Source organism: Neofelis nebulosa, chromosome 5, assembly GCF_028018385.1.
Source record: "Neofelis nebulosa isolate mNeoNeb1 chromosome 5, mNeoNeb1.pri, whole genome shotgun sequence".
In the NCBI taxonomy this organism is placed as follows: domain Eukaryota; kingdom Metazoa; phylum Chordata; class Mammalia; order Carnivora; family Felidae; genus Neofelis; species Neofelis nebulosa.
The window spans coordinates 157,390,411-157,417,781 of NC_080786.1; the positions used below are offsets into that span (position 1 = coordinate 157,390,411).

The following is a 27,371-nucleotide window of genomic DNA, read 5'->3' on the forward strand; positions in this document are numbered from 1 at the left end:
GAGCAGTCTGATAGAAAGCACACACCAGGGGCGCCTGGGGGGCTTGGTGGGTTGAGCGTCCCACTTCAGCTCAGGTCATGACCTCCGGGTTGGGGGTTCGAGCCCCCACGTCTGGCTCTGTGCCGACAGCTCGGAGCCTGGAGCCTGCTTCCGATTCTGTGTCTCCCTCTCTCCCTGCAACTCCCCCACTCGCACTCTCTCTCTCTCTCTCTCTCTCTCTCTCTCTCTCTCAAAAATAAATACACATTAAAAAATTAAAAAGAAAAGAAAAAGAAAGTGGACACTAACACATTGGCCCCACAGCACTGGTTCCCTGGGGTGGAAGCAGCCTGGAGTCAGCCCCTCCCCACCCTCCTATTCCCCCCACCCCCGTCACCTCACCCTGTCCAGACAGTTGTGATGAGCTCGCATTTTTGTCAGACTGGCCCCAGAACTTGACCTACCGGGAAGGTCCTATCTGTGCTTGTGTGATGTGGTCTCCACTCCCCACATTTTCTGGGGCTCCTGTGGCCTCTGTTCCATTACAGATCATGCTAAATGAGCCCCTGGACCCAAGACCTGTGACATCAAAGCCCAGCATTGTTCTCCTGTCCACCCAGGAGAGAAGGTTCCTAGGGATTCCGTGAAGGCCTCTGAATTAATCAGGGCTCTCTAGAGAAACGGAACCCACGGGATGTGCCTATATATACAGAGGGAAACTTACTTCAAGGAAGGGGCTCATGGGCTCATGGAGGCTTGGTAATTCCACAGTTTGGGGGTGCGCTGGCTGTCCAGAGACTCGGGGAGGAGTGGAGCCCGCGGGCGGCCTGCTGAAGAATCCCCTGCTCGGAGGAGGTCAGCTGGCTCTAGTCGGCCTTCGGTGGACCGGTAGAGGCCCGCGTGTCAGTCTGATTGGGCTGCCGTAACACACTATCGTACACCGAATGGCTTCTAAAGGGCCGGAACATGTGGCTCACGGTTCTGGAGAAGGGAAGTCTGAGGTCAGGAGGCCTGCAGGGTCACGTGAGAGCCCTCTTCCTCATCACACACTTTCAGTGCAGCCTCGAGTAGCAGAAGGGGCGAGGGGGCCCTCTGGGGCCTCGTCGATGAGGGCGCTGGTCCCATTTTGGAGTCCCCTCCTGAAGGCCCCATGTCCCAACACCACCATCTCGGGGGTTAGGATTTCAACATGTAAATCTTGGGGAGACACAGGCCTTCAGCCGGTAGCACCCACCCGCATTATGGAGGGCAGTCTCCTTTACTCCAAGCCCACCAACTTAAATGTCAATTTCATCCAAAAAACACCTTCACAGAAGCATCCGGAATAACGTTTGAACAAGTATCTGGGCCCCGTGGCCCAGCCAAGTCGCAACATAAAATTAACCATTACAACTTCTATTCTCCTTCCAGGTATTTTTTTTTTTTTTTTATCTTGAGAAGGCCCAATTTTAACCCCACTTTTCTTCCGCAAAGCGTGGGCCCCGAGGCTCCCCTCACCCCAGTTGCGACGCCCAGGATAAGTTGGGTCTGTTTCATTAAGTCTACCTCACTTTGGGGGAGTTTCTGGCTAATCTGGAAAGGTCCCTTTGGGATTCATTACATGTGATTTGAAGCCAGCTTGAGTCGATGCCCTGTAACACGTCTGTCCTCACCGGGGCCCGTGGCGAGTGGGAATCCCACTTCCTATGGGCAATTGCCTCTGGTTTAAGGAGCACCCGTGGGCTGCAGGCCTCGAACGGGGATCGGACCTTGGCCTCTGTGCTGTCCACTCAGCTCTTTCTCCCTTTGTTTACCAACCGTCCTAGTCTACGCTTTGCAAGGGTTTGGGATGTTTGGTGCGGCTATAATCGGGGGGAGCGGGGTTCACTCTCAGCCGGCGGCAGTCACGCACCCACAGGGGCCACATGTGCACAGGGGACACGGGCCACACCCACCGTGACAACCTGTCCTGCCTATCTTCCTCACACACACTCCCACGTCCTACGGGATAAAAGAAAGGCTATCCTTGCACATAAAAACACCAGAATATGACCAGTAACAACCACAATGAATATATTTGTAACGTCTCAACCGGCACACACAAACGTTTTCAGCAACAAATATGCTTCATAACGTCAGGGTCTTGTCCAAGGTTAGAGGCTGAGAATGTTGCCCCCATGAGAAAGGGCGGGGCCGGGCCGGGCCCTGCATCACCACACCGAGCAGGAGGTGCCTCTGTCTGAGGCCACCTTGGGAAATCCAAAGTCAGCCAAATAAAATAATAGTTTGAAGAGAGAAAAAAAAGAAACAATGCAAGGAAAGTTGCCCGGTTCTAGGAAGACTTTTTTTGTTTCATGGTAAAATGAATCATTTATAAAGAGGAAGTGAGCCCTGTTGAAAAACACTTAAAATATTCTCTCAGGGGGAGAAAACAATTCTTCACCAGCTTGGCTGGCCCCTGGTGGGGGAGCTTCATTCTCCGCCTGTCCTGAGCCAGCGAGGACAATGCCTCTTGGGAAACCAGGGCGGAATGCTTGCTGCAAAGGAGAGAAGGAGGCTCATTACCAACCCGGGCCCCGCACTACCAACCCGGGCCCCGCACAGGCTCCCCGGGGGTGGGGGTGGTGGCGTCGTGAGTGGGCGCACGGGCTCCCACCGGATTATCCAGAGGCCTCGGAAATAGACATCCTTGGAAGCCCCCACCCATCTTCCGTAAGCTTTCCAGCCAGCGTAGAATGACAAGCAGTCCTTGGACAGCAGGGGACCAGATGGCTCCTCTGGGGAGCAGCCGGAGCCCCGGGCCCAGCTCGGCAGTCCACTTTCAGTGTGAAGAGCCACCATGGAGAAAACCCGTGCACAAGAAGGGGCGGGACTGCGCGGCCAAGGTTGGCTAGACTGTGCCGTGTATCACTCCCAAGGACTTCCTATACCCGAGACCAGGACGGTACCACGCATGTCCCCTGAGGGTGCCGTGGCCCCCAGTGCTGGGGGCCCTGTGTGTGGGGCAGGTGCATGGGGAGATCACGTGCACCCTGGCCTGCGATTTGATGTCGCCCGTAGGACTCAAGTCTTCACGGACTTGGTGCCCAGCACCCACACTAGGGTCGGGGGACATCCCTGGGTTTACGTTGGGGATGAAGGCCACAGGTGAGGCGGCAGAAACACACGGTGGCCATCCCAGCACCCTCCCCAAATGCCTCCCTGGGGACAGGCCTACTGCCTGAGGGATGACCGTGGCCGTGGCCGTGGCCATCCACAGGCAGCTGCCAACCGTCTCAGCTCAATGCTTCCACTTTCAGCGAGCGTGAGGCTCTGTCCTCGCTACTGAGACATGAGCCTGGAGGCAAAGGCCCACGTGAAGACGCTGCTTCCAGCTTTATTCTGGGAACCAGGCGCCTGCACCGGCAGAACTCCAGGGGGGGGAAGAGGGAGGAGGGCAGGGAGAGGAGGCGGCCTGACGCTCAACGCTTCCGAAGACATGGGGAAAGCCGCTTCGCTCCGCTCCACTGAACACGGAGCCTGGGTGTGGGCCTGGCACACGCCAAGCCTTGGCACTTCCTGCCACGAGCACACGCCACACTGCAATGTGGGGAATGCTGGACATGGTGGGGGGGGGGGGCATAGAAGTTTCCAGAAACTCTCTGTCAGAAGCAGAAGGCGTGGCTTAGCTCAGATGCCGTCAACACTGGCTCACCACAGGGCAGGTGCCGCACGGTGTGGGCTGTGGGGGAGGGAGGCGGCCGTGTCCTCAGGGGCTCTGGGGCACATTGTGTGGTTGAGGACGGATGAGCGAGGGCGGGTTTCCGAGGAGCAGAAAGCTATCCAGGGGAGGGGGCAGGGGGCGTGGGGGGGGGGCTGGATGCTCACGAGAATGAATGGTCCCAGGAATGTTCTGGCAACAGAGAAGGGCCCAAGGCCTGGTGTGTTTGAGTGGTTCGTACAGGCCAGAAATGCACTGTGAGTGAGCTTGTGTGAGTGTGACAGTGTGTGTGAGCCTGTGTGTGTGAATGAGTGTGAGCAGGTGGGTGGGAGTGGGTGTGCATGTGTGCAGGGCAGGGCAGGGCAGGGCAGAGCTCCAGAAGGCTGGGTGGTTTCCAGGGCCAGGTGATGGGTGTCCGGGAGTTGACTTTCTTCTCAGGACCCAGGGAGGCCCTGCAAAGTCCTGAGGGGACAGCCTCAGGCAGCCTTGATGCAAGAGGCTGGGGAAAGGTCCCCAAAGTGGGAGCGGGCATTCCTGACCTGGATCAAGCCCAGAATCTGGCGGAAAAGAGGCACACCGGACACAGCCCCTGACCTGGGCACGGAGGCTGCCCGGGCATGGCTCCGTCTAGAAAACTCCGTGTTCCCAGACTTCGCTGATGCTGGGCCGGCGTCCCCACCCCCACTGCAAGCGCCCCAAGGCCCTGGGGCGCGCCGGGAGCACCTTCTCACGGCCGGGATGTTGCTCCACACGTGCACCGCGTTCACGTTCTGGATGGTTCTGCCACAGATGTCCTGGATGGTCACGGGGTCGGCCTGGGGGAGGGAAACTTGGGCTGCGGCTCAGCGTGACCCGGGCAATGACCTCTGCCCCTCACGGTGCCCACAGGCCTCAGCCACCTTTCTAGACAGACTGTGGCTGTCAGTCACCGTTGCTGACGTCTCGCATCTGATTTCCTAGAAATCCTCTGCGGGAAAGAGGCTGAGACATCGCTGGGAAACCTTTACCAGCAGACCTTCCAGTCCCAGAGGTCACGTGGGCAGGGCTTCCCCATGGGCTCCAGCTCGGAGGTGAACTTCCCTGAAGGATAAAGGGGTCCTTTATCTTTGAGCCAACAGCCTTTCTGCCTCAGGAAGATAAGAGGCTTTGCTGGCAACGAAGGGTTTTCTAAAGTGCCGGTGTTTCAGGAGCCAAGCGGGCTGCCTGGACCCTAGAGGGCCCTGGAAGGGGAGGGGGCGGGAGGGAGACGGGCCTTCCGCCAGTGAGAGGGGGAGAGGCTAGAGGAGAAACTGAGACAAGAAGCCCCCTGGCCCCTGACGCCCAACGCAAGGTAGGCTGACCCCACTCACATGGACTCAGGGAGCCTACAGAGTCCCATGTGCACCGTTCCCGGCCACCCCCCCCCCCCACCCCGGCCGTGGACACCCCAGCCTCCTCCTGGACCCAGACACCTTGCCGGGAGAGACACACCAGATAGCCCGGCACTCGCCAGAGCCGAAGGAGACCGAATGTCTAGATCTTCCCTGCCTTCAGCAGGAGCGATGTTCCACAGAGAGACGGGAGCCGTCACAGGAAATGTGGGACGCTCCCTTTCTGGCCCTCCTGATTTGGGACCAGTTGTGACCTCCCAAACGCGTGTGCAAAACCATCCAAAGGCAGGATTTCTGATGGGCTCTACGTGTGCGGATCACTGGCGTCCAGGTTTGGAACCTGCACCTTGTGGCTGGACCTGCTATCACTTACTCTTAGATTTTTTTTTTTTTGTTTTTTTTGATAAATGATTCAGGATTCAAACCTGGTCCTGGCAGCTTCTAGGGGGGCATGTTGCTATTTTAAAAATTCCAGACTTCCTAACGAGGAGAATAACCACAGACGCGGAGGGAAGTGGAAGAATCATGGGAATGTTTTGCTCAGCCCTGTGAAAATGACTTTTAAAACCGTAAGTCACAGGGGGCACCTGGGTGGCTCAGTCGGTTGAGCGTCCGACTTCGGCCCGGGTCACGATCTCACGGTCCATGGGTTCGAGCCCCACGTCGGGCTCTGTGCCGACAGCTCCGAGCCTGGAGCCTGTTTCGGATTCTGTCTCCCCCTCTCTCTCTGCCCCTCCCCCCCCCCAAATAAATAAACATTAAAAAAACTTTTTTTAATAAAAACAACTATAATTCACAGATTGTACTCTAGGAGAACGTAAGGTGCAGTGACGCACGGGCAGAAACACAGCGAGACTGCATGGGACAGCCTGACCCTGTGGGCCCTGCGTCCCTGCAGGGGTCTAGGGGCTGGGACAGCCCGACCGGGCAGGTGGGCGCAGCAGCGAATACGCCACAACTTGGCCCAGCAGTGTCACTTCTGGAACCATCCCACGAGTGTCCCCATACACGCCCCGCGGCGCAGGCTTGTCTGTTAGACCTCAAGACTACAGCGAGCGACCCCATTCCCACTAGGGAACAGATCAAATACGTTTTTTACGTCCAAAGTAAAACCGCCCAAAACAGGCCCGTCCAGGGTGGTCGCTAAGTGACTCAAGCCCGTGGCGGGGCGGGCGTCCGCCCACCTGCGTGCAGGGGCAAGCACCGTCCCCGGCGACAGGACTGGCGAGGCGGACGGGGCGGGGCGGGCAGCGAGGAGACTTTCTGCCGTGACTCTGTGAGCGTCTCAGCATGAGGGAGACTTCCCGAGAGGGGGGCGTCAGGCCCCACCGGGGGCTGTCCCATGGGGGGGCCCTGTGGCCGGGGCCCTGAGCCGGTCAGCCCAGGGCGGCTGCTCTCGTGGTCAGGATTCGGGTCGGTGGAGAGAAGACACAAGGCTGTCGGCGCCCCAGAGGGACGGTGCGTGCGATGTGTGTGCGGTGTGCGAGACGTGCGTGTGCCCAAAGGAAGAGCCCCACGCTGGCCTGTCCTGAAGTGCGGGAGCAGCGTGCAGGGCCCGCCGACCAAGGCCACCTTGAAGGGTCTGTGCCCCGGGAGCGCGGTGACCCCCGCGAACCGGGTGGGAAGGAGGCTCAGGGGCCGGGCTCCGAGGAAGCCGGCCTGTCCCGGGGAGGCCCCCGGACCGGCCCCCGGACCGCGGCGCGGCACGTACCTCCAGGAAGCGGGTGGCTACGGTCCGGTCCTCCTGGGTCAGCACCAGACTGTCCACGAACATCCAGAAGAAGGGCTGCTGGCGGCCCGGCCGGGGCCTCGCGTACTGCAGGACGCGGTGGAACTGGAGCAGGTACCACACTGGGGGAGGGGCGTCCGGGTGCGTGTGCGCTCTGCCCGTGGGGTCGCGGCAGAGGGGCGCGGCGGTGACTGCCCGGACCCGGCGCCCGCCTCTCCCCGGGGCGGGCCTGTCCCCGCCAGAGCAGCTGAGCCTCAAGGGCTCCGGCCGCCCCCCCCCCATCATGAGGGGACGGGGCAGTGAAAACGGCGCGGGGAGCGCACGTGCGCGTCCCCCCCCCGCCAACGACCCCACGCACAGCACTGAGGGCGGGGCATGCAAACGGGTCTGGGGACCAGACGGCCAGGGAACGCGCGCAGACCGCCGTCTCTTACCCGGAGGATGGTCGCAGGCGTGGCCGACGGGGGGCGTGGAGCCGTACACGAGGTCGAACGGGCCCCATCCTTCCACCTGCAGGACACGGGCACACAGAAGGCAGGTGGGGACGGCCTGTTCTGGCAGGTGGCTCCCGGGCACCGAGCGGCCCCCACCGCAGCAGGCACCCGTGCGCCCAGGTGAGTGGCTCGCGATGAGGCCGAGCCCCCACAGCGCCCTGGCGGGAGCAGTGACACCCCCCAGGTCACAGCCGCCACTGGCCTCAGGGACGCACGGAGCCCGGCCTCCGTCACCCGAGGGGAGGCCAGCCCCCCGCAGGGCACTTGGAACGTGATGCGAGCCCTTCGTGCCGGGCGCTGGCCTCCTAGACCCGCCCCCGGGAAGGCTGGCACGCGGACCCCGGGATTCACACGCATTTCCCGCGCTTTGCCGGAAAGCGTATGACGTGCGCCTGACGTGACAGCCGGGAGCGGACAGCGGGGCCACAGCCTTCCCTGACCGGCCACAGTCAGCCGGTCACTGCGGGCGGGGGGAGGAAGCCGCCCCTCCAACCGTGCCTGAGCCAACGAGGATGCTCTGGAACCACAGTGACCCACGTGCCCCTCTCCTGCAGGACCCGAGGGACTCCCGTTAATGACAATCGTAGCCCCCGTCTTTCTACTAAAGGAACATTAACAGAGACCCAGGTGCTGGATCGCTGGTTTTCCGACGGGTCCTGCCCCAGGGCAGACCCCCTTCCCCGGGCCGTCCCCCAGACCGCGTAACCAAAGCCCCCATCCCTCGGTGAGCCCCCGAGCCTGTGCCTCCTCCGGCGCCTTCCCGTGTCCCCGAGAGCTACTGGGGGCGTCTGGGCACCGGCCTCCGTCACGGCCTAGTGACCGGAGCAAAGGCGCGAAGGTGCTGTCCAGGCAGGGCGGTTGGGGAGGGGGGCAAGGAGGCGAGCACGGGCGGGCGGTCCCAGAGCAGCACCCCCGCAGTCACCCACCCGCTGGCCCCCAGTACGTGCTGCCGCGAAGCAGCTCACAGAGAAGACACCGGAGTCTTGGAGGGAACACGCGGTTCCCCCCCCCACAAGCCGTCTGCCCCCCACTCCGGGGTGGAACAGAAACCCACGGCCAGGAGCCTCCTGGCCCCAGACCCTCTGCCCACGGTTAGTGGCTCTCAGGACGATGGGCTCTAATCCTCTCTCCTGGGCCCAGAGACCAAAGGACCGGGTCCGCCTGTCCCGGGACCACCAGGAGGAGGCTTCCCAGACCCTTGCCATCCGTTGCCAAGGGCTCCTGGCCCAGCTGGATGCCAGTGAGTCACTTTTTAGGCACTTCCTCCAAGGTCACTGTCTGGGACAGCAGGAGACAGGCTTCAAGGGAACCAGAACATTCCGGGCTGTGTTTGGAGAATGCCCCCAAACAGTGACTGTTCAGTTCACGATTTTATCTGAAGGGGCAGGTGGCGTTTCATCCCATCTGTGTTGGGATCGGGCCCCTGGATGACAACCACAAGAACCAGAGTTCTGGCCCATCGCTCTGGGCCGTGGGCGGCGTGGGGGCCGCGAAAACACCCCTCTCACCTCCCCCACTGCCTGCGGGGCACCGGTTCCTGCGGGCCCCCCACGCACACCCTGGCTCGGGGACCCCGACCCCCACAGCACCCGTGGGGGTCTTGCACGTGTGCCCTTATCTTGGCATCTGGAGGCACCCCACGGTACTTACGTCCCTCCTCACTACATCGGTGGCGTCATCTAAGTGTTTCAGTCTTCCTGGGTCAGAACCAGGTTCCAAGAAGCCCAAACTCGTTAGTTCTGCGCGGGGAGAAATAGGGCTCAGAAGGGTGGCGTCGACGTTGGCCCCACACAGACCCAAAGGCCAAGGGTTGATTAGACAACATGTCTCTGTCTTAATGAGCAAACTCTGTCTTTTCAAGGACAGGGCACCGGCAGGAAGGATGAAGGTCCCGTTCGCTACCCGCTAAGCAGCCAACTCTGCTGAGTATGGATTTAAGAAACTCAGGCAATTGGTTGCAAAACCAGGCCTTCATGGGCTGCTGTGTCGTGCTCTGGGTTAGGAAATCCGCCAGGCCGTGGTGTCCATGCTGAGGTCACCCAGCCTGGCTGTGTGACCCGGCGGGCGTGACCTGCAGGCTCCCCGTCACAGCCTCGGAGAGTCCTCGGCCTGGGGGCGGGAAGGCGAGTTCAGAAAGGACCTTACAAACGGGAGTAAGGGACGCATGGTCTGGGTGGGGAGACGCAGGCCGGGGTGGCCTGGGGTCGTGACTCCTGCGCCCCTTCAGCCGGCAGGCTTTGCCCCCCATGTCTCGCGGACACCCTGTCAGCAGCACAGGTGCACGCAGGGACGCTGTGACCACGGTTCGCAAGGCTCGCGGTGGCACAGTGCAGGAAGTGGGGCACGTCCTGATTCTATCTGGCCAGAGACTAAGGAGTGTTTTCATGGATTCTTAGGTCTGCTGGGCCCAGAAGCATCCACAGGATTTCCAAGGCACCAGCAGGTGGGGGTCCGCGAAGGGCCCCGGGGGTGGGAGTGGGCAGGACAAGGCTGGGACGTATCACGTGGCCGGCCTGCACAGGCTGGGACATTTGGGTAGAGGGAGGGGCAGGGAGCCCTGCGGGTGGTCAGGTGTGTGGGGTGGCCACGGGCAGGGCCTGGCCTGGACTGCTGCCCTCTGCACAAAGCCTGGGCCCCGCAGCTCTGCTTGGTGGCATCTCGCATCCATACTTGCTTCCTGCATTTTCTGTCCTGTCGGCAATTCTGAAGGAGTGAGCTCCCGCTGCTCTCTCGTGCCCTTCCCTTCCTGCCAGTCGCCTGAACACACCGGGTCCCCCGCGGACCTCCCTGGGGGCAGACCGTCGCGGTCCGGCGTGACCTCACTGCACTCACCGTTCCTGATGTTCCCAAACAGGGACAGCACCCGGACCGGCTCCCTCTTCCACACGGGCACCGTTTTGTAGGTCTCCAGCGTGTTCTCCTATCGAAAGAAAACGCAGTTCTCACCGTGGCCCGGTTGCAGAGCCCGTGAGGCCCAGGGAAAATTCTCTCTGCCCCAGCAGAGGCAAATCCCCACCAGGGGAGACACCCCTGAACGCGCCTTCAAGGCAGGCTGGCCCCCCCAGGCCGGGCCATTTCTAACACAGGAAAGGCAGGTGCAAGGGGCTTTTCCTGATCGCAGAGGAAGAAAATTCTATCCCAAGAGGAAGCACTTCCTCTGGATTTCTTGGGGGATCCTGCATATGGACAGCAGGGGGATTGCCCGACTGTCCTTCCTCAGTGTGGGCCCCGAGGTGCCTGGTGGCCCTCACGGCTGCCCGCTGAGGACAAAGGACCCGAAAGCCCATGGGTAAACTCCCCCACCCCTTCCAGGACGCCCACTTGTAAAACAAGCGCCCCAGACTCCCCGCCCCCAGGAACGTGCACTGGCCGGGCCGGAGTGGGAGACCCTGAGCCACGTGGGGAAGGGCCTGTCTGTGGCTGGAGCCCACGGGCTGGGGGGCTGGTGAGTTTGCAGGTGGGCGTGAGGAGGGCAGCTGGTCCAGCACAGGTGCGGCTCTGATGGGCACTGGGGGGGGCGTCCTGGTCCCCTCTGCTGTGACTGTCGGCGGGGGGCTCCTTCCTCCCCTCTCTCCCCCCAGCACTGGGGCATTAAGGACACTTGTGAACATGAAAGGAAACTTCCTGCAACTGGGGAGCATGGCCCCTCCTGGGACGCACCCCACCCATAGAGTGGAAAAAAAAGCACTACCAGGCTGCGTCTCCTTTTCTGAAAAGCACTATAAACACACTTCAGCCACGGGGCCCACGCCGTCCAGCCTCAGGGCCTGTGCCTGGAGGCCAGCAAGTCCCCAGAACTCTGCTGGCCGAGAACCCGGGAAGGGTCGGGGGTGGGGGGGCAGTCCTGGCTCCAGGAGAGAGGGGCGCCCATGGAGGTGGGGAGGTGCCCCAGGGTCAGCACACACCCCCTTCCAGCGCCCCCCGCCCCTCCAGTGAGAGCCGGCACGGGCACACCCAGGGCCTGGACGGCCCTCTCCCCCCACCTGCTCCCACCAAACAGCAGCCAGAGGCTGAGGGAGAGAGTGAGGCTGAGGGGGAGGGAGAGGCAGAGGTGGGGGCAGGAGGCTGAGAGGCCCAGGGGGATCCCTAGTTCTGCAGACCTATGTGTGGGCCCCACGCGGCACCCGCTTACCCAGGGTGGTCCCTCTCGAGCCTTAGTTTCCTGGGGCTGCCGTAACAGTGAATATAAACCGTGGCACAAAACCACTACCAAATTTCTATGTGGACACCAGAAGTCCCAGGTCCAGGTGTGGCGGGTCTGGCTCCCTCTGGGGGTTCGCAGGGAGGGTCCTCCTGCCTCCCCCGAGCATCCCCTGTGCTGGCCGCAGCCCTGGGCTGGACTCCAGCCCCTCTCGCAGTATCGTGTGGCCAGCCTCCCCCCGGATGTCTCCATCCCCCTCCGCTTTCCCTCTGACACCTGTCCTCCTGCCTCACCCCATCCAGGAAGACCTCATCTGCAAAGGCCCTGGTTCCAGCATCAGCCACATTCACGGGTACCAGGTGTTAGGTCTTGGGGGACATACTGCAACCTGCTTTGATGAGCCCATAGGTCCCGCCTGGCTCACGGCTCCTGGCCTCCCACAGGAGGTCCCGCAGCTGTGCTCCATTTCATGCCCCGAGCCTGTGCCCCGAGCCTGTGCCCTGAGTCTGTGCCCCGAGTCTGGGCTCCACACCTGTGCCCCGAGCCTGTGCCCCGAGCCTGTGCCCCGAGCCTGTGCCCTGAGTCTGTGCCCCGAGTCTGAGCTCCACACCTGTGCCCCGAGCCTGTGTCCCGAGCCTGTGCCCCGAGCCTGTGCCCTGAGTCTGTGCCCCGAGTCTGAGCTCCACACCTGTGCCCCGAGCCTGTGCCCCGAGCCTGTGCCCTGAGTCTGTGCCCCGAGTCTGAGCTCCACACCTGTGCCCCGAGCCCGTGCCCCACATCTGTGCCTCAACTCCACGCCCATCCTGCCCTCTGACTGGGTGTTTGTCCACACGTGCCGGACCGGGAGGCAACCCGTGCTGGGTCCGTCTCCTGCCAGGTCCCCCTTCCCCTGCTCGGAAGCAGCAGAACCGCCAGGTCAGAGTCGTTTCCACAAACTAGACCCCGCGGAGCCGGGACCGGAGAGGAAAACGAGAAGAGCGCGTCTGCTTGGAAGCCCGGGCTCCGTCATCGCCGGTGTCAGCGCAGGTGGGCATGCTGAGGAAATTGACGGTCGCCCCCCCCCCCCCCCGCCGCCCCTCACCGACTCGCCGTCGCAGAAGGCCTTCAGCCAGCCCCGCCACTTCTTGCGCCGCCGCAGGAGGCCGCTGCGGGGAAAGGGCAGACACAGGAAGCACACCCAGTTGCTCACGGCCTGGACTCTCCCCGAGGTCCCGGGGCCCACCAGGGTGTCGACGCACTCGAAGCAGTAGCACCTGGAGCCAAACAGAACATCACAGCGACCGAAGGGGCATCCGCTGGCCGCCAGGCAGGGGGACGAGGGGCGGGAGCCGCCCTCGGGCTGACGGGCAGCGGGCGGGGGCGAGGGGGAGCCGTCACCCCGAAAGGGGGTCCAGTCCGTCTCAGGGACCTCGAGGGGCAGGAAGGAGCCATCTGCCGTCGGTGAGGTGGGGGGCCGCCCGTCTTCCCCACCTCCAGAGCCTGCAGGAAGTCGGGGTCAAGGACGCCAGCTGGGGGGCGGGGGGGGACAGATTTGGGAGGAGGGAGGTTAAGTACCACGGGTGCTGGGGCTCCACGGGGAACTGCCCCTGCCCGGCCCCTGCCTGTGACCACCCAGCCCTCGCTTCCCCGTCCCCGCTGAGGGTGCCGCCCATCCTGGCGGTGACGATAATAAAGAGAAAACTCAGGAACACAAATCTCTCGATGCCCCGCCTCCCGCGTGTGAAGGCTCTACACCGAAGAAAATATTTGGGATGGAAACGGGAAGCTCGGGGGGAACTCGTCTTGGGGGGACGTCCTCCACACTCTGGGACAAGGAGCCCGAGGACGGAGATGCCTGGGCGGTGGGTGGTGGCACCTGCCCCGGGGCTGCCCCCAGGCTCACCGGGTACAGTCGGGGTTCTCACAGATGAGCAGCGTGTCCCCGGAGCAGCAGACAGAGCAGTAGGACTGGTACCCGTCATCGTCATACAGGAACAGGCGGCCCAGGAACTTGTCCTTGGCAAGGGGCAGAGCCTGGCCGGTGCCTCCTCGGTTCCCTGGGCTCCCCACCTCCCAGCCTCCCTGCCTGCCTCTCCGCTGCCCCAGCCTCCCCCCTCCCCACCTCCCTGCTGCCCAGCCTCCCGGCCTCCCCACCTCCCCGGGCTCCCTGCCTCCCGGCCTCCCCCCTGTCCTGCCACCCCAGCCTCCCCAGGCTCCCCGCCTCCCAGGCTCCCTGCCTCCCAGCCGCCCCACCGCCCCGCTTACCTTGCACGGAGCGCACATCCCTCCCTCAAACAAAGGGTGCTGCGTGTGCACCTGGAAACTTCCACAGCAGATGCAGATGTCTAAGGCGGGCACCCACAGTGCAACACGTGTCACGACACCAGCAAGCAGAGCAACAGGTTTAGGAATAAACGTAACAAGGGGAGAGCAGGCCCCGTACAATGAAAACCACAGAAGGCCGTGGGCAGAATTGAAAGATCTAAAGAAGTGGGCAGGTACCTTGGGCAACGGGTCAGAAGACACCGCAGTTGGAAGGCCAGGCCTCCCCAGAGGGCCCCCAGACCCCTCTCAAAATCCCCTTTTTTTTTTTTTTTTTTTTTGCAAAAATTGACGAACTGATCCTGAACTGCGTGTGGAAACCCAAGGAATCCACAACAGGCAAATCCATAGGGAAAGAAAGTGGTTGAAAAGGGGAGGCAGCAGCAGGGGCGGGGAGGGATTGTTAATGGGAACAGTGTCTCTCTCAAGGGTGTTGAAAAGGCCCTAAAACTGGCTGCACAACTCTAAGTATCTGGGAGACACCAGGGTGGGCTCCCCGCGCCTGAGTCTTTCCAGAGCTGCTCCCCCTCGGCTGGGCAAGAGCTCACCTTCTATGTTCCTCTCGTTGACCTTGACTTCATATGCAATGAGCTCTGAAAAGGAAACAAAAGGGGATCCTTCCCTCTCCTGCTTTTTCTAATGTAAACCTGGCCCAGACGTGATGTCAGAGGAGTGGAGGGGGCTCGTGAATGAGGTGTGACTATTCCAGAAGCCTGGGGCCTCAGACGCCGCAGCCAGGCCTGGGGCTGACCTCCTAAGGGAAGACACCTCACCTCTGCTGGGCCCTGGGGAAGCGGGGGATGACAGCTCTGAAGCCTCACTGGAGCCCAGCAGGATGATGTCCGTGTGGTGCTCTGCCTCTGGCTCCAGGACTGGGGCCACCGCCGTGGAGACCCATGGGCAAACGGGACGCGTACAAACAGAGGGGGAAAATGGCCTGTCGGCTGCTGCCTGGGAGCCCCTGGCCCCAGCTCAGGCCCCGCCCGCCTCCTTTGGTGACACCTTTCCCTCTGGACCCAGGGGACCCAGGACACAGGGCCAGGAGGACCTATGGTGAGCGCCGATCTGGACGGGGGCTCAGTGTGTTCCCCGCGGCGTCCCTCCCTGCCCAGGCCCCCGCCACAGTGTGGTCTAGGTGGGCTTCTCCCCACAAAGGGGAGGACAGGGGGCCTTGGGAGGGGTGGGGCGATGGAGGCCCCCCGTGGGTCCCTTGGACACCCCCATGCTCTCTCCTCCCACGGCGTCCCCCAGACCACAGCTGGTGGTCTCCCCGGAGGCCACCCGGCCTGAGGCTGGGAGGAGCAGAGAGGGCTTACAGGAGCTCTCCTCTGGCGGGTCAGGGTCTGAGACGTCCAGGGTCTCCACGCTCACGGTCCCTTGCGGGGACAGGGCCATGAACGCAGGGAAAGGGGCTCCCCAGAAAGCAGCAGGAGACAGGTGGGGTGGAAGGACTGGGGGCCACAGGTACAGGACCCACAGAGGAGCATTGTGGGGGCGAGCGGGGGCGCGCAAGGTTGCCACGTGACGTGACGTGCGGGGGCGGGGAGGCGCGGGGGAGGGGCGAGAAAACCCTCATTGTCAGGGGGTGAAGGGTGCGGGCTCATGGGGGGGGGGCAGGGGGCTTGTTCCTGATAGATGGGCGTTGGGGGCCCAGTGGGGGAGGGTGGGGGGAGGGACTCAGGGGCGGGGTTTAGAGGGCTTGGTGCTCCCAGGCTGGGGTGGAGGCAGGGCTCCAGCCGGAGGATGCAGGACAGGCAAAGCTCAGGGCGAGGAAGATCTGTGGAGGCTAGGTAGCCCATGGGCGGAGTGGCATCCAGAGTAGGGGTGAGGCAAAAGGAGGCAGAGGGCATTTAGTGCAGGTGGATCAGGCCCGGGGACACCCGATGGGAGGCAGTGGTCGGAGGGGCTCATTTGGGCCCTTCTGGGGATTGCGCAGGGGCTGTGCCCAGAGGCAGGGGACCACCTGGCTGCCCCTCGGGACGGTTATGGTGCTGGGCAGAAGTTGGGGAAACACCTGGGGAGGGGGCATAACTCCCTTTCTCCCAGTTTGGGTGTGGGCCTGGTGACAACTTCCCCGTGAAAAGTCGCAGAATCGGGGAGGCTGGGGTGTAACTCTGCAGGGCTCTGCCGGGTGCCCAGGGTTGACTTCAACAGTGACAGCCTGCCTTGACTGCATGTCCCCTGGACACGACGTGACCTCCGTGGCCTTCTTGCCAACAGCCCATGACCCCTACCTCTACCCATGAGAAAATCACCAGAAGATTCCAGTTGAGGGACACCCTACAAAATACCTGCCCACGGGGGCGCCTGGGGGGCTCTGTCAGTTAAGCATCCCATTCTTGATTTCAGCTCAGTTCATGATCTCACAGTTTGTGAGTCTGAGCCCCACATGGGTTTCTGCTGATGGTGTAGAGCCTGCTTGGGATTCTCTCTCTCTCTCTCTCTCTCTCTCTCTGTCTGTCTCTCAAAATAAATAAACTTAAAAAAAAAGAAAATTATGTATTAAAAAAATACCTGCCTAGAAGTTCTGAAAACTGTCATAGTCATCAAAAGCAAAGAAAGTCCAAAACACCATCACGGCCGAGAGGAGCCTCAGGGGACCTGATGGGGAAATGTCACGTGGGATCTCGGGACAGAGAAGGGAATCGGGGGGAAAGCTAAGAAAATGGGACTAAACTGTGGTGTATTCATTTAGTTAACACTCTATCAGTATTGGCTCATTAATTGTAACCAAGCTGTCGCACGAACACGAACACAAGGAGTTAATAATGCGGAAGCTCCGGGGTTTATGGGAACCGTGTATCACTAGGTCTGCGAATTTTCTGTAAATATAAAACTGTTCTAAAGTTATGACTTTTTTTTTTGCAATATAGTTTCGTTAACTATAGCCGTCATGCTGCGTGTTACATTCCCATGACTTGCTTACTTTGTAAGTTTGTGCCTTTTGACAACCTTTAACCTGTTCTCTGTATCTACGTGCTCAGGGTGTGTGTGTGTGTGTGTGTGTGTGTGTGTGTGTGTTTCAGATTCCACATAGAGAAGAGAGATCGTATGGTGTCTGTCTTTCTCTGTCTTATTTCAGTGAGCATAACGTCCTCAAGGTCCATCCACATTGCTGCAAATGACAAGATTTCCTTCTTTTTTACGGTGAGTAATATTCCACGGTGCATCTACACAATGTTTTCTCTATCCATTCATCCATTGCTGGGCACTTAGGGTGTTTCCATGTCTTGGCTGTTGCAACCAAAGCTGCGGTGAGCACGGGGGAGGGGACGGTGCAGATATCTTTTCGAATTTTCGTTTTCTTTGGATGCATCTCCAGAAGTGGGACTGCTGGCTCATAGGGTTCTATCTTTAACTTTTTGAGGAACCTCCACACTGTTCTCCACAGCGGCTGCACCAGTTTGCGTTCCCGTCAGAAGTGCACAAGGGTTCCCTTTTCTGCACATCCTCACCGACACCTACGTCTCTTGTCTTTTTGATTCTAGCCATTCTGAAGATGTAGGGTGAGCTCGTTGTGGTTTTGGTTTGCGTTTCCCTGATGAGTGATGTTGAGCATCTTTTTATGTACCTGTTGGACATCTGTAGGTTTTCGGTGAAAAAAAGATGTACTGTTCAGATCTGCTGCCCATTTTTAAAATAAGATTGTTTTATTGCTATTGAATTATATGCGTTCCTTATATATTTGGAATATTAACACCTTATTGACACGGAATTCACAAATGTGGAGTTTTATGGTTTCAGTTCTTAAATTTGAGTCTTTTAAAAGATATTTTTTAACTTTTTTAAATGTTTATTTATTTTTGAGAGAGAAAGACCGAGCATGAGCAGGGGAGGGGCAGGGAGAGAGGGAGACACAGAATCAGAAGCAGGCTCCAGGCTCCGAGCTGTCAGCACACAGCTCGACACGGGACTTGAACCCACGAACCGTGAGATCACGACCTGAGCAAGGCGGATGCTTAACCAACTGAGCCACCCAGGCGCCCCACATTCAAGTCTTTAATCCATTTTGACTTGATTTTTGTGGATGGTATAAGATAGGGGTTCGGTTTCATTCTTCTGCATGTGGCAGCCGGGTTTTCCCAGCACCGCTGATTGAAGACCGTCCCTTCCCCAGTGTGTATTCTTGGCTCCTTTGTCATAAGCTAATTGGCCATGTATGCGTGGCTTTATTTCTGCGTTCTCTTTTCTGTGTCTGTCTACTGATCTGTGTGTTTGTTTTTAGGCCGATATCAAGCTGTTTTAACGACTACAGCTCTGTGATATAGTTTAAAATCAAGACAGGTGATGCCTCCAGCTTTGTTCTTCAAGATTGCTTTGGCTGTTTGGGGTCCTTTGTGGTTCCATTCACATTTTAGATCATTTTCTCTCTTTCCGTGAAAGAGGCCGTCGGAGTTTTGCTAGAGATTACTTTGAGCCTGTAGGTTGCTTTGGGCAATACAGACATTATAACTTATATAATTCTAAGTTTTTTAAATGGAAATTGTCTTTGTTGCTTTTCCCTCCTTTTATTTAGCGTAGTTTCGTTTTTTAACAAAGATGCCAGAGTGAAAATCATCACAGGGCCAGGAGCAGTTACCGCCTGCCTGGCCCAGCATCGCGCCTGAACCCCTGACCCGTCCACACTGTTCCTGCTCCCAGAAGGGGCTGGGGGCTCCATGGAGGGACGGTGTGCTCACTGTTGGGCCCAGCCAGCAGGAGGAGCACCCTGGCGGGCAGGGGCAGCGGTGAGGCAGAGGCTCACGGAAGGTTCTGCCCAGGGTGGGAGGACAAGCACGGATGTGGCCCGGGATGCCCCCACGGCAGGTGCCGTCCTGTCAGTCTTGGGGTCCCCGTGTGCCCCGTGGTGGCTGTCTGGAGCGGGGAACAGAGAGAGGAATGGAATGGAATGCTGGAATGGAAACAGGCCTCAGAGGTGCTAGCCTCTTGGTGACCGGCTCAGTCCCCAAGGCCACCCCCTGAGATCAGACCCTGAGGTGCGCAGGCTCATTCTGCTGGCCACGGGTGCCAGGCCTGGGTGGACCTCCGGACACCTGTTCTCACCCAGGGAAACCCCAGGAAGCCTAGGATCCCACATATGGAAGGTTCCACGTGGGAGCAAAGGGCAGGACCTAACACAGGCCTTCTCCAGCTCCACGGGAATTATTCGCTGAGCCCGAACCTCTCTAGCCCCGCCCAACCCAGACCAGGCTGCCTGCTACCCCTGCCTTTCCATGGCCAGGGCACCCACAGGTTTGGTGCCCACTGACACTCTTGTTGGGAGCCCCTCCACCCTCTGAGCCACAGGGGCTATGTGATTAGGCCCCACTTGGCCGGATGGTGACTCTCACATGGCCACTGACACCCTCTTCCGGCCTGGCAGGGTCACCCGCCGCTTGATCCTAGTAGGTTCAGATGCTTTGGGGCCTGGGGGCCTCCAGCAGACTCCAGGTGGCCCCCGGCCCAGCTGGGTCTGGGGGTGGATCCCACCCCGGTTCTAGGGCGCCGACCAGGTTTGACACTTGGATCCTGGCGACGGTGAGAGACGCCCCCACCCCACACCAGCCTTCATGCTGTCCTGTGTTGCTGCCGTGGCCTTGGGAGTAGCAGGAGGGGCTCGGGGCCCCACGCCAGGCAACCGGAGGGGAACCTCGGGCGAATGAAGCCGAGAGAGGGGGGCCTGGCATGAGACTCACCTGATTCGCCTGTTGGCCGGGGGCAGGTGGCGGCAGGAGTCCCCTGAAGCAGCGTCTGGGAAGCAACAGGGTGTGAGTGTCCAACTTTTTCTCCAGATGTCAGTGGGGAACTCCTGGCTGCCTGCAGATCATTCAGAAGGAGGTGACACAGAAACGGCCCCTGGGTACGGGAGCTCGCAGTCCCTAGATGGCCGGGGTGGGGGGGGGGGGGAAGGCTGAGCCCAGTCACCACCCGACACTCTGGAGCTGATTTCCCGGAGCTCTGTGAACACAATTTCACGTGTAGTGCTTTTAAATGCACTGTGAGGGGAACATTCTCTGCTAAGTACGTTTGGGCAGATGGAGGGCTTGGCACGTCTCCCACAGGACTTCTCAGAGACTTTATACATTGCAGGGAGTCACGAATCCCCAAGCAGAGGACAGGCACAAGCATGTCCTGGGCCAATCTGGCCACCAGACCTTGTTCCCAAGGCTCCGTGTGACCGTATTTCCGCAAGCAGGGAGAAGCTGCTGGCCACTGGCCCCAGGCTGGGCACGGCGGCCACCAGGACAAACAACTGTGGGTTCAGAGCTTCAGTGACGGATGCCCGTAGGGGAGAGAAGGCGGCCCGGACAACTTAGAGCTGGCCGGGCCCCGTGTGCTCCTGCTGCACACCGACGACCCCAGACAAGGCCACTCTGTGACCGGGAGTGAAAGACGCAAGATGCCCTTCCAAGCTGTGTGTAAGCGTAAGCACACGCCACCCGCAAAAATGACCAGACATCCCCCTCTCCTGGCTGAAGTGGGGATTCCACTGGCCGCCCCCAGCCCCCGCCTGGGGATGAGGTTCCTAGAGACAGCCAGCCCCAGAACTGCGCCCCTTCTCAACAGCACCCCATCCGGGGCTGCCGCGGGGGCTGGGGGCCTTGGGAATGGGGCTGCCGGGCAACTGGGGGGGACACGCGCCACGATGACACATCCACTCACTCTGCTAACCTGCGTTATGCAGAGGCAGCGTCCTTACGGCACATTTACGGGCATCAAGTGCGAGGCGCCTGCTACCTGTGCACAGGCCATGTATCTGCACCGTCCAGTGTTCAGGAATCCCAAAGGGGACCTTGGAATCCCGGTGCCACGTGCTGGTCCTGGGTTCGCTGGGCTGTGGATCCACTGTCAAGAAAATTAAGGGGACGCCTGGGTGGCTCAGGCAGTTGAGCGTCCGACTTCGGCTCCGGTCATGATCTCGCAGTCCGTGAGTTCGAGTCCCGCGTCGGGCTCCGGGCTGACAGCTCAGGGCCTGGAGCCTGTTTCCGATTCTCTGTCTCCCTCTCTCTCTGCCCCTCCCCACTCATGTTCTCTCTCTCTCAAGAAAAAAATGAAACGTTAAAAAAAATATTGAAAGAAATTAAATCCAGGAAAATGGTCTACCTTTCTGTTTCTTTCTTCTTTTTATTTTATTTAATTTTTTATTTGACAGACAGTGTGTGTGTGTGTGTGTGTGCGCGCGCGCGTGCGTGCACAAGGAAGGGGCAGAGGGACAGAGAATCTTAAGCAGACTCCACACTCAGCACGGAGCCCAGCTTGGGGCTCAATCCCACGACCCTGGGACCATGACCTGAGCTGAAATCAAGGGTCAGACGCTCGACCAGCTGAGCCACCCAGGGGCCCCTCTTGCTGCATTTTAAATAAAGTGGGTGCTGCACGTTTCTTATCTTTATTTCTAATTATTTGATGTTTTGATTGGTCTTGTGAATATTTTCCATTACCTTTTATCCTCTACCTTTTACAGAAAAATGAATATAGATGCATGTTACAAAGCTCCAGCCATACTGAAGTATCCTGATTGCACAGTGAACCCCACCCCACCAGTGACCCAGGGCTCACATGGGCTATGGATCCTTCCAGATGCAGAAGCGTCCTTCCTTCTTCTGTGTTCTCCACAATCATCAGTCGCCCCGCACACGCTGGGTCACCACGCACAGCAGTTAGTTAATGCTCACGGGCAGGTGCTTACGCCCTGTCTCCCCTGCCGGCTTGTCCAGCGTCTGTGGAGAGCTCTGTCTGGCCGCTAACCTGCTTCTGTCGAGGGACACTTTGGTGGTTTCCAACCCTTCCTCCTCATAATCAGCAGGGGCCTCCCCTGGAACCGTGAAGCGGGTCACATCTGTCCTTTGTTCTCCGCAGACTCGGCAGGACAGAGGCAGGTAGGGACGGGCCAGCTCCCGCCATGTGCTTTGGGAGTGATGTCCCCGGGGGACACTGGTCTCAGTGTGTCCACAACCGCCGTGGCTCAGGGTCCCCGCCACCAGACACCCGGCAGGGCCAGTGAGTGGCCAGGGGGGCCCTGGGGGGCGGGGGTGGGGGGAGGCTGGGACGCTGGTTCGGGGGCGCCTTCTGTGTTTTCCCGTTCATGCTGTGGAGCACCCTGCCCCCCTCCTTCCAGAAGGGTTCCGCTCTCCCCAGCACTGGGCCACAAGCACTTCCTGGGCTGGCTCCCCATCCCCCATACCTGGCCAGGTGGGAGGCTCATCCCCTTGTCCTTTCGGTGAGCACGGCGTGGCTCTGCTCCGGGACGGGCCCTGGCAGAGGCCGGGAGGGCGGGAGCTGGTGGCCAGGCGGGCAGGGGCCCGAGGACGGGGGTGGGGGGCGAGGGGAGGTTAGGCTGAGCCGGGGCTCAGAGGAAGGGCCATGAGGGCTGCCCGGGGCGGCCAGCAGGGAAGGCACGTCTTGGCAAAGGGGAATCTTCACATAAGAGACCATGACCCCCACTGGGTCAGGATGACACGTTTCTCCGGGGCCCCCTGTGCCGGCTCCACTGGCCCCATCTGCCGTCAGGGCTCAGGCATCACTTCCCATCTGAGTCCACATCAGCGGTCCTGCTGTGCCGTCGTCTGTCACGGCCCCGCCGCGTGGGGCTGTCCGTGGGAAGCCCCTGCCGAGACCCCAGCTGCCCCAACGTGCTTCCCCCTTTGTTCAGCGCCTGGCGTGTCTCCTTCTGGGCTTTTCTGTGGTGCCAGCCGCTTGTGGTGTGCTTTCCACCCCCCAGGAGTGAGGGCTCCGGGTACACACCCGCGGCTGACCGGGTCCACGTCCAGGGGTGAAGCTCAGAGCCGGGGTCCTTCTGATGCCCCACCGCCCACCCCTCAGCTCTGGGTAGAAGGCCTGGCAGAGGAGAAGCCGCCGAGGGCCGGGGCCACACGGGAAGGTCCTGCGCCGCCACTGGCCTGGCACAGGGAAGGTGCCGAGGGGACAGGGGGGCTCTGCTCGCTAAACCCTTGAAACCCACACCCACGCTGGGTTCCCTCCAGGGGCTGAGGGGCCTCAAAGCAGTGGGCTCCTGCTCCCGGCATGTTCGATGGACGCCCAAGCTTGACCTTGGTCCTGGGAGTGGAATGCCAGGGAGGGGCGAAGGTGGTGGGGGGCTGTGAGTGGGGAGCCACAGAGAGAACTCCCCACTCGGACCCCCCCCCCCCCCCCCGCCCAGGCACCCCTACTCAGGATCTTTATTCAGAGTTGTCTGCTCAGGCTGCTTCACTTCTGTAGACACTGGCCCCGCCTGCCCCGGGCCCCAAAGAAGAGACCAGTGAAAATGAAATGAAAATATAATAGCTACATATATAACAACTAAATAACTAAAAATTTTTAAAAAATGTATAACTCCATGGAGGGATTGGAGGAAAGAATCGGTGAACTGGAAGACAGAACAGAGGTACCCAGTCTGAACAACACAGACACAATATACTGAGGAGAGTGAATGGAGCTCAAGGGACCTGGGTGACTCCAGCACAGGATTCATCATTGCCACCCCAGAAGGAGGAGAGAAAGAGCACGGGCCTGAAAAGTGCTTGAAGAAACGATGTCTGGAAAGGTCTCAAATTTTGGCAAAAGTCAAAAAGCCCTAGAGATTCAGGAAGCTGAACAAATCCCAAATAGGACAAACCCAAAGAAATTCACACCGAGACACATCACAGTAAAACTTGTGAAAACTGAAGATGAGGAAGTCTTGAAAGCAGTGAGATCTGACGTCATACCTATAATAGGAAAAACAGTTCAAATGACACCAAATTTCAGAACCATTTTTCAGGCGTTGAGAAAGGAGAACTGCTAACCCAGAGTTCTGTATCCGGCGACAAGTTCCTTCAGAAATGAAGGAGGAGCCAAGACGTTCTCCGATAAAGGAAAACGAAAAGGATTTGTCACCAGCAGACTGACCCTAAAAGAATACCCAAACAGGAAAAAACAAAACAAAACCAAAAAAAACAAAACCCACCCAACCAGTAAGGAAATGATTAAGGAAGGAATTCTTGACATCAATAAGGAAAGAGGAACAATGAAGAGAGTAAAAATGTGGGTAAATCCATTTTCCTTCTTCTTTTGAGTTTTACAGATTTATGTCTGACAGTGGAAGCGAAGATTATCACACTGGTTCTAAATGTACTCAGAAGAAATATTTAAGACAATTACATTATAAATGGGGGGGCGCCTGGGTGGCGCAGTCGGTTGGGCGTCCGACTTCAGCCAGGTCACGATCTCGCGGTCCGTGAGTTCGAGCCCCGCGTCAGGCTCTGGGCTGATGGCTCGGAGCCTGGAGCCTGTTTCTGATTCTGTGTCTCCCTCTCTCTCTGCCCCTCCCCCGTTCATGCTCTGTCTCTCTCTGTCCCAAAAATAAAAATAAAAAAAAAAAAAAAAAAAATGTTGAAAAAAAAATAAATGGGGATGCTAAAAGGATAGAGTCAGGTGAGGTTTCTACACTTTACTCAAATTGGTAAAATGTCGACACCGGTAGACTGTGATAATTTATGTATAGAGAATATCATACCTGAAGCAACCACAAACAATCTATACAAGAAGATACAATAGACAAATCACAATGGGACTCCAAAAAGTTCAGATAACCTACAGGAAGGCAGGAAAAAGAAAACAGTGAAATAAAAAGCAGAGAGAAGGCACAGAAAACAAACGTAAAGCAGAGGATTTAAGTCCCAACGCATCAATAATTACATTAAATGTCGATTTTCTAAGTATACCAGTTAAAAGCCTGGTTTGGCAGAGTAGAGTTTTTTAAATGACCAACTATATGCTGTGTACAAGAACTTCACCTCAACTATAACAATGTAGGTAGATGGGAAGTCACAGGATGGATGGGAAAAGATGTATCATGCAAACATTGATCAGAAGAAAACAGCATGGCTATCTTATATTAAAGTACATTTCAAAGCAAAGAAAATGACCAGAACAATGAAAATGGACCCTTTCACCATTTATAGTGATGAAACAGTTAATCCAGCAGGAATTCATGAAAGCCTAGACATGTATGCAACAAACAATGGAGCTGAAAAACATATATGGCAACCCAAATAGAACTGAAAGGAAGAGAGAAATCCACAAGGTAACTGGAGACATCAGCATCCCTCTCTCAGCAAAGGTGTAGAGAAACCCTACGTCACCATCAGCTAATAGCCAACATCTAATCAACATTCACAGAACACTCCACCCAACAGCAGCACACACACTTTCTTTTCAAGTGTCCACAGTTGTGTACCAAGACAGACTGTATCCTGGGTCATAAAACAAACCCCAACAAACTTAAAAGAAGTGGAATCGTATAAAATGAGTTTTCCGATCACACTGGAGTCAAACTAGAAATTAATAGCAGAGGGCTGACAGAAAAGTCTCCAATCACATGAAAACTAAACACCACGCTTCTAAATAATCCCTGAGCTAAAGAGAAACACATTGAACTGAATGAAAACGAACACAGCAACATACCCAGTATTGTGAGATGCAGGTAAACAGAGCTAAGAGAATGTTGTGGCACTCATGCAGACCTTGGAAAGAGGAAACCTCTCAAACCAAAAGTTTATGCACCCACATCAAGGACTTAGAAGAAAAAGAGCAGGGGTGCCTGGGTGGCTCAGTTGGTTGAATGCCTGACTCTTGATTTCAATTCAAGTCGCGATCCCAGGGTTGTGGGATCGAGCCCCACATTGGGCTCTGTGCTGAGTGTGGAGCCTGCTTAAGATTCTCTCTCTCCCTCTGTCCCTCTCCCACACTTGTGTGCTCTCTCTCTCTCTAAAAATAATAAGGAAAACAGAAAAATAAAACCAAAGCAAGCAGAAAAAAAGAAATAGTCAAAATAAGAGCAAAAATCAATAAAAGTGAAAACAGAAAATAATAGAAAAAAATCCATGAAATAAAGCTGATTCTCTGAGAAATTTTTTTGAAAAATCAATACACATCTAGCAAGACTGACAAAGAAAAAAAGGGAGAAGGGGTGCCTGGGTGGCTCAGTCAGTTGAATATCCAACTTTGGCTCAGGTCATGAACTCACAACTTGTGAGTTTGAGCCTCTCGTTGGGCTCTGTGCTGACAGCTCAGAGCCTGGAGCCTGCTTTGGATTCTCTCTCTCTCTCTCTCTCTCTCTCTCTCTCTCTCTTTCTCTCTCTCTTTCTCTCTCTCTGCCCCTCCTCTGCTTATGCTCTGTTTCTTTCCCTCTCTCTCAAAAATAAATTAATCTTTTTTAAAAGTCCTAAAAAAAAGAGAAAAAAATCACATGATCATATTGATCAATGCAGAAAAAGCATCTGACAATTTTGACATACATTCATGATAAAAACTCTCATAAATATAGGAATAGAAAGGGGCTTTCTAAAATTGATAAAGAAAACTTACCAAAAAACCTGCAGCTAACATTATACTTAATGTGCTAGACTGGAGACTTTCTCTCTGAGATCAGGAACAAGGCAAGGATGTCCATTCTCACCACTTTTTTGTCTGTTTGTTTTGTTTTAATGTTTACTTATTTTAGAGAGAAAAGGCATGAACAAGGGAGGGAAGGGCAGAGAGAGAAGGGGACAGAGGATCCGAAGTGGGTTCTGTGCTGACTGCAGAGAACCCAGTGCTGGGGTTGAACTCATGAACTATGAGATCATGACCTGAGCCGAAATCAAGAGTCAGATGCCTAACTGACTGAGCCACCCAGGCGCCCCTCTCACCATTTTTATTCAACACAGTGCTGGAAGTTCTAGGCAGTGCAGTAAGGCACTGCAAGGAAATTAACAGGCATATAGATTGGGAAGGAAGAGCTCAAACTGTTCTATTTCCAGATGACATGATTTGGTTTGTAGAAAATCCCAAAGATTCTATAACAAAACAAAACAAAACCCTAAAACTTCTAGAACCAATAGAGGGAGTTTGGCAAGGTTGTAGGATACAAGATGAATATGCAAAAAAGCATTTGTATGCTAATAATGAGCAAACAGGTGGACACCAGAAGTAGAATCACAAAACTATTTACACTTGCTCAAAAGTAAGTGCTTAGGTGTAAGTCTAACAAAACATGTTTAAGACTTGTTTGCTGAAAACTACAAAACCCTGATGAAAGAAATCAATGAAGCTCTGTATAAATGGAGAGACATACCATGTTCATGGATTGCAATACCCAGATGTCAATTGCCCTCAAATTGATATACAGAGTTTTTTTAAATTTCTTAATGTTTATTTATTTTTGAGAGAGAGACAGAGTGTGGAGGGCTGCAGAAAGGGAGACAGAATGGGAGGGAGGCTCCAGACTCCGAGCTGTCAGCACAGAGCCTGACACGGGGCTCGAACCCACAAACTGTGAGATCATGAACTGAGCTGAAGTCAGACACTTAACCTACTGAGCCACCCCAGCACCCCCCTTTTTTCCTGTTTTTTCAAATTGATATATAGATTTAATGCAATTCCTATCAAAATCCTGGAAAGATCTTTTATAAATAGAATTATTCTAAAATGTATATGGTAAATCAAAGGAACTAGAGAAACTGAAACAATTTTGAAAACAAAGCATAAAATGGGAGGAGATGGTCTACTGGATTTATCATACTACACTTGATCTTAGCCAAAAGGCCGAGAAGCAATCTACTGGATTTATTATATAGTTACAGTAGTCAAGACTGTGTGGTACTGGTGGAGGGATAGACACACAGATCAATGCAACAGAGTAGAGAACCCAGAAATAGACCCACACAAATATGTCCGA

At 57.1% G+C, this 27,371-nt stretch overlaps 1 protein-coding gene and 1 pseudogene across 1 annotated transcript; both read right to left on the minus strand.

The window, feature by feature from the left end:
- Positions 1-2,101: 2,101 nt before the first annotated feature.
- Positions 2,102-15,088, minus strand: DNMT3L (DNA methyltransferase 3 like). The gene is made up of 12 exons (XM_058732554.1): positions 15,010-15,088; positions 14,467-14,565; positions 14,242-14,286; positions 13,637-13,716; positions 13,275-13,387; positions 12,474-12,645; positions 10,084-10,171; positions 8,902-8,990; positions 7,192-7,267; positions 6,740-6,879; positions 4,382-4,473; positions 2,102-2,495 (listed from the first exon to the last, which is right to left on the minus strand). The coding sequence occupies exons 1-12, from the start codon at positions 15,086-15,088 to the stop codon at positions 2,330-2,332; spliced, it is 1,239 nt and encodes a 412-aa protein (XP_058588537.1). The 3' UTR covers positions 2,102-2,329.
- A 12,060-nt stretch (positions 15,089-27,148) lies between these two features.
- LOC131513358 (U2 spliceosomal RNA) lies at positions 27,149-27,250 on the minus strand (annotated as a pseudogene).
- Between the last annotated feature and the right edge of the window lie 121 nt (positions 27,251-27,371).

Coding starts and splice junctions, on each gene's coding strand:
- DNMT3L (XM_058732554.1), bottom strand. CDS start 15,088: ATGGCCCTGTCCCCGCAAGGGACCGTGAGCGTGGAGACCCTGGACGTC. Junction 14,566..15,009: donor CCCGCCAGAGGAGAGCTCCT/GTAAGCCCTCTC, acceptor CGGTGGCCCCAG/TCCTGGAGCCAGAGGCAGAG. Junction 7,268..8,901: donor CCGATGTAGTGAGGAGGGAC/GTAAGTACCGTG, acceptor CGTGTCCTGCAG/GTGGAAGGATGGGGCCCGTT.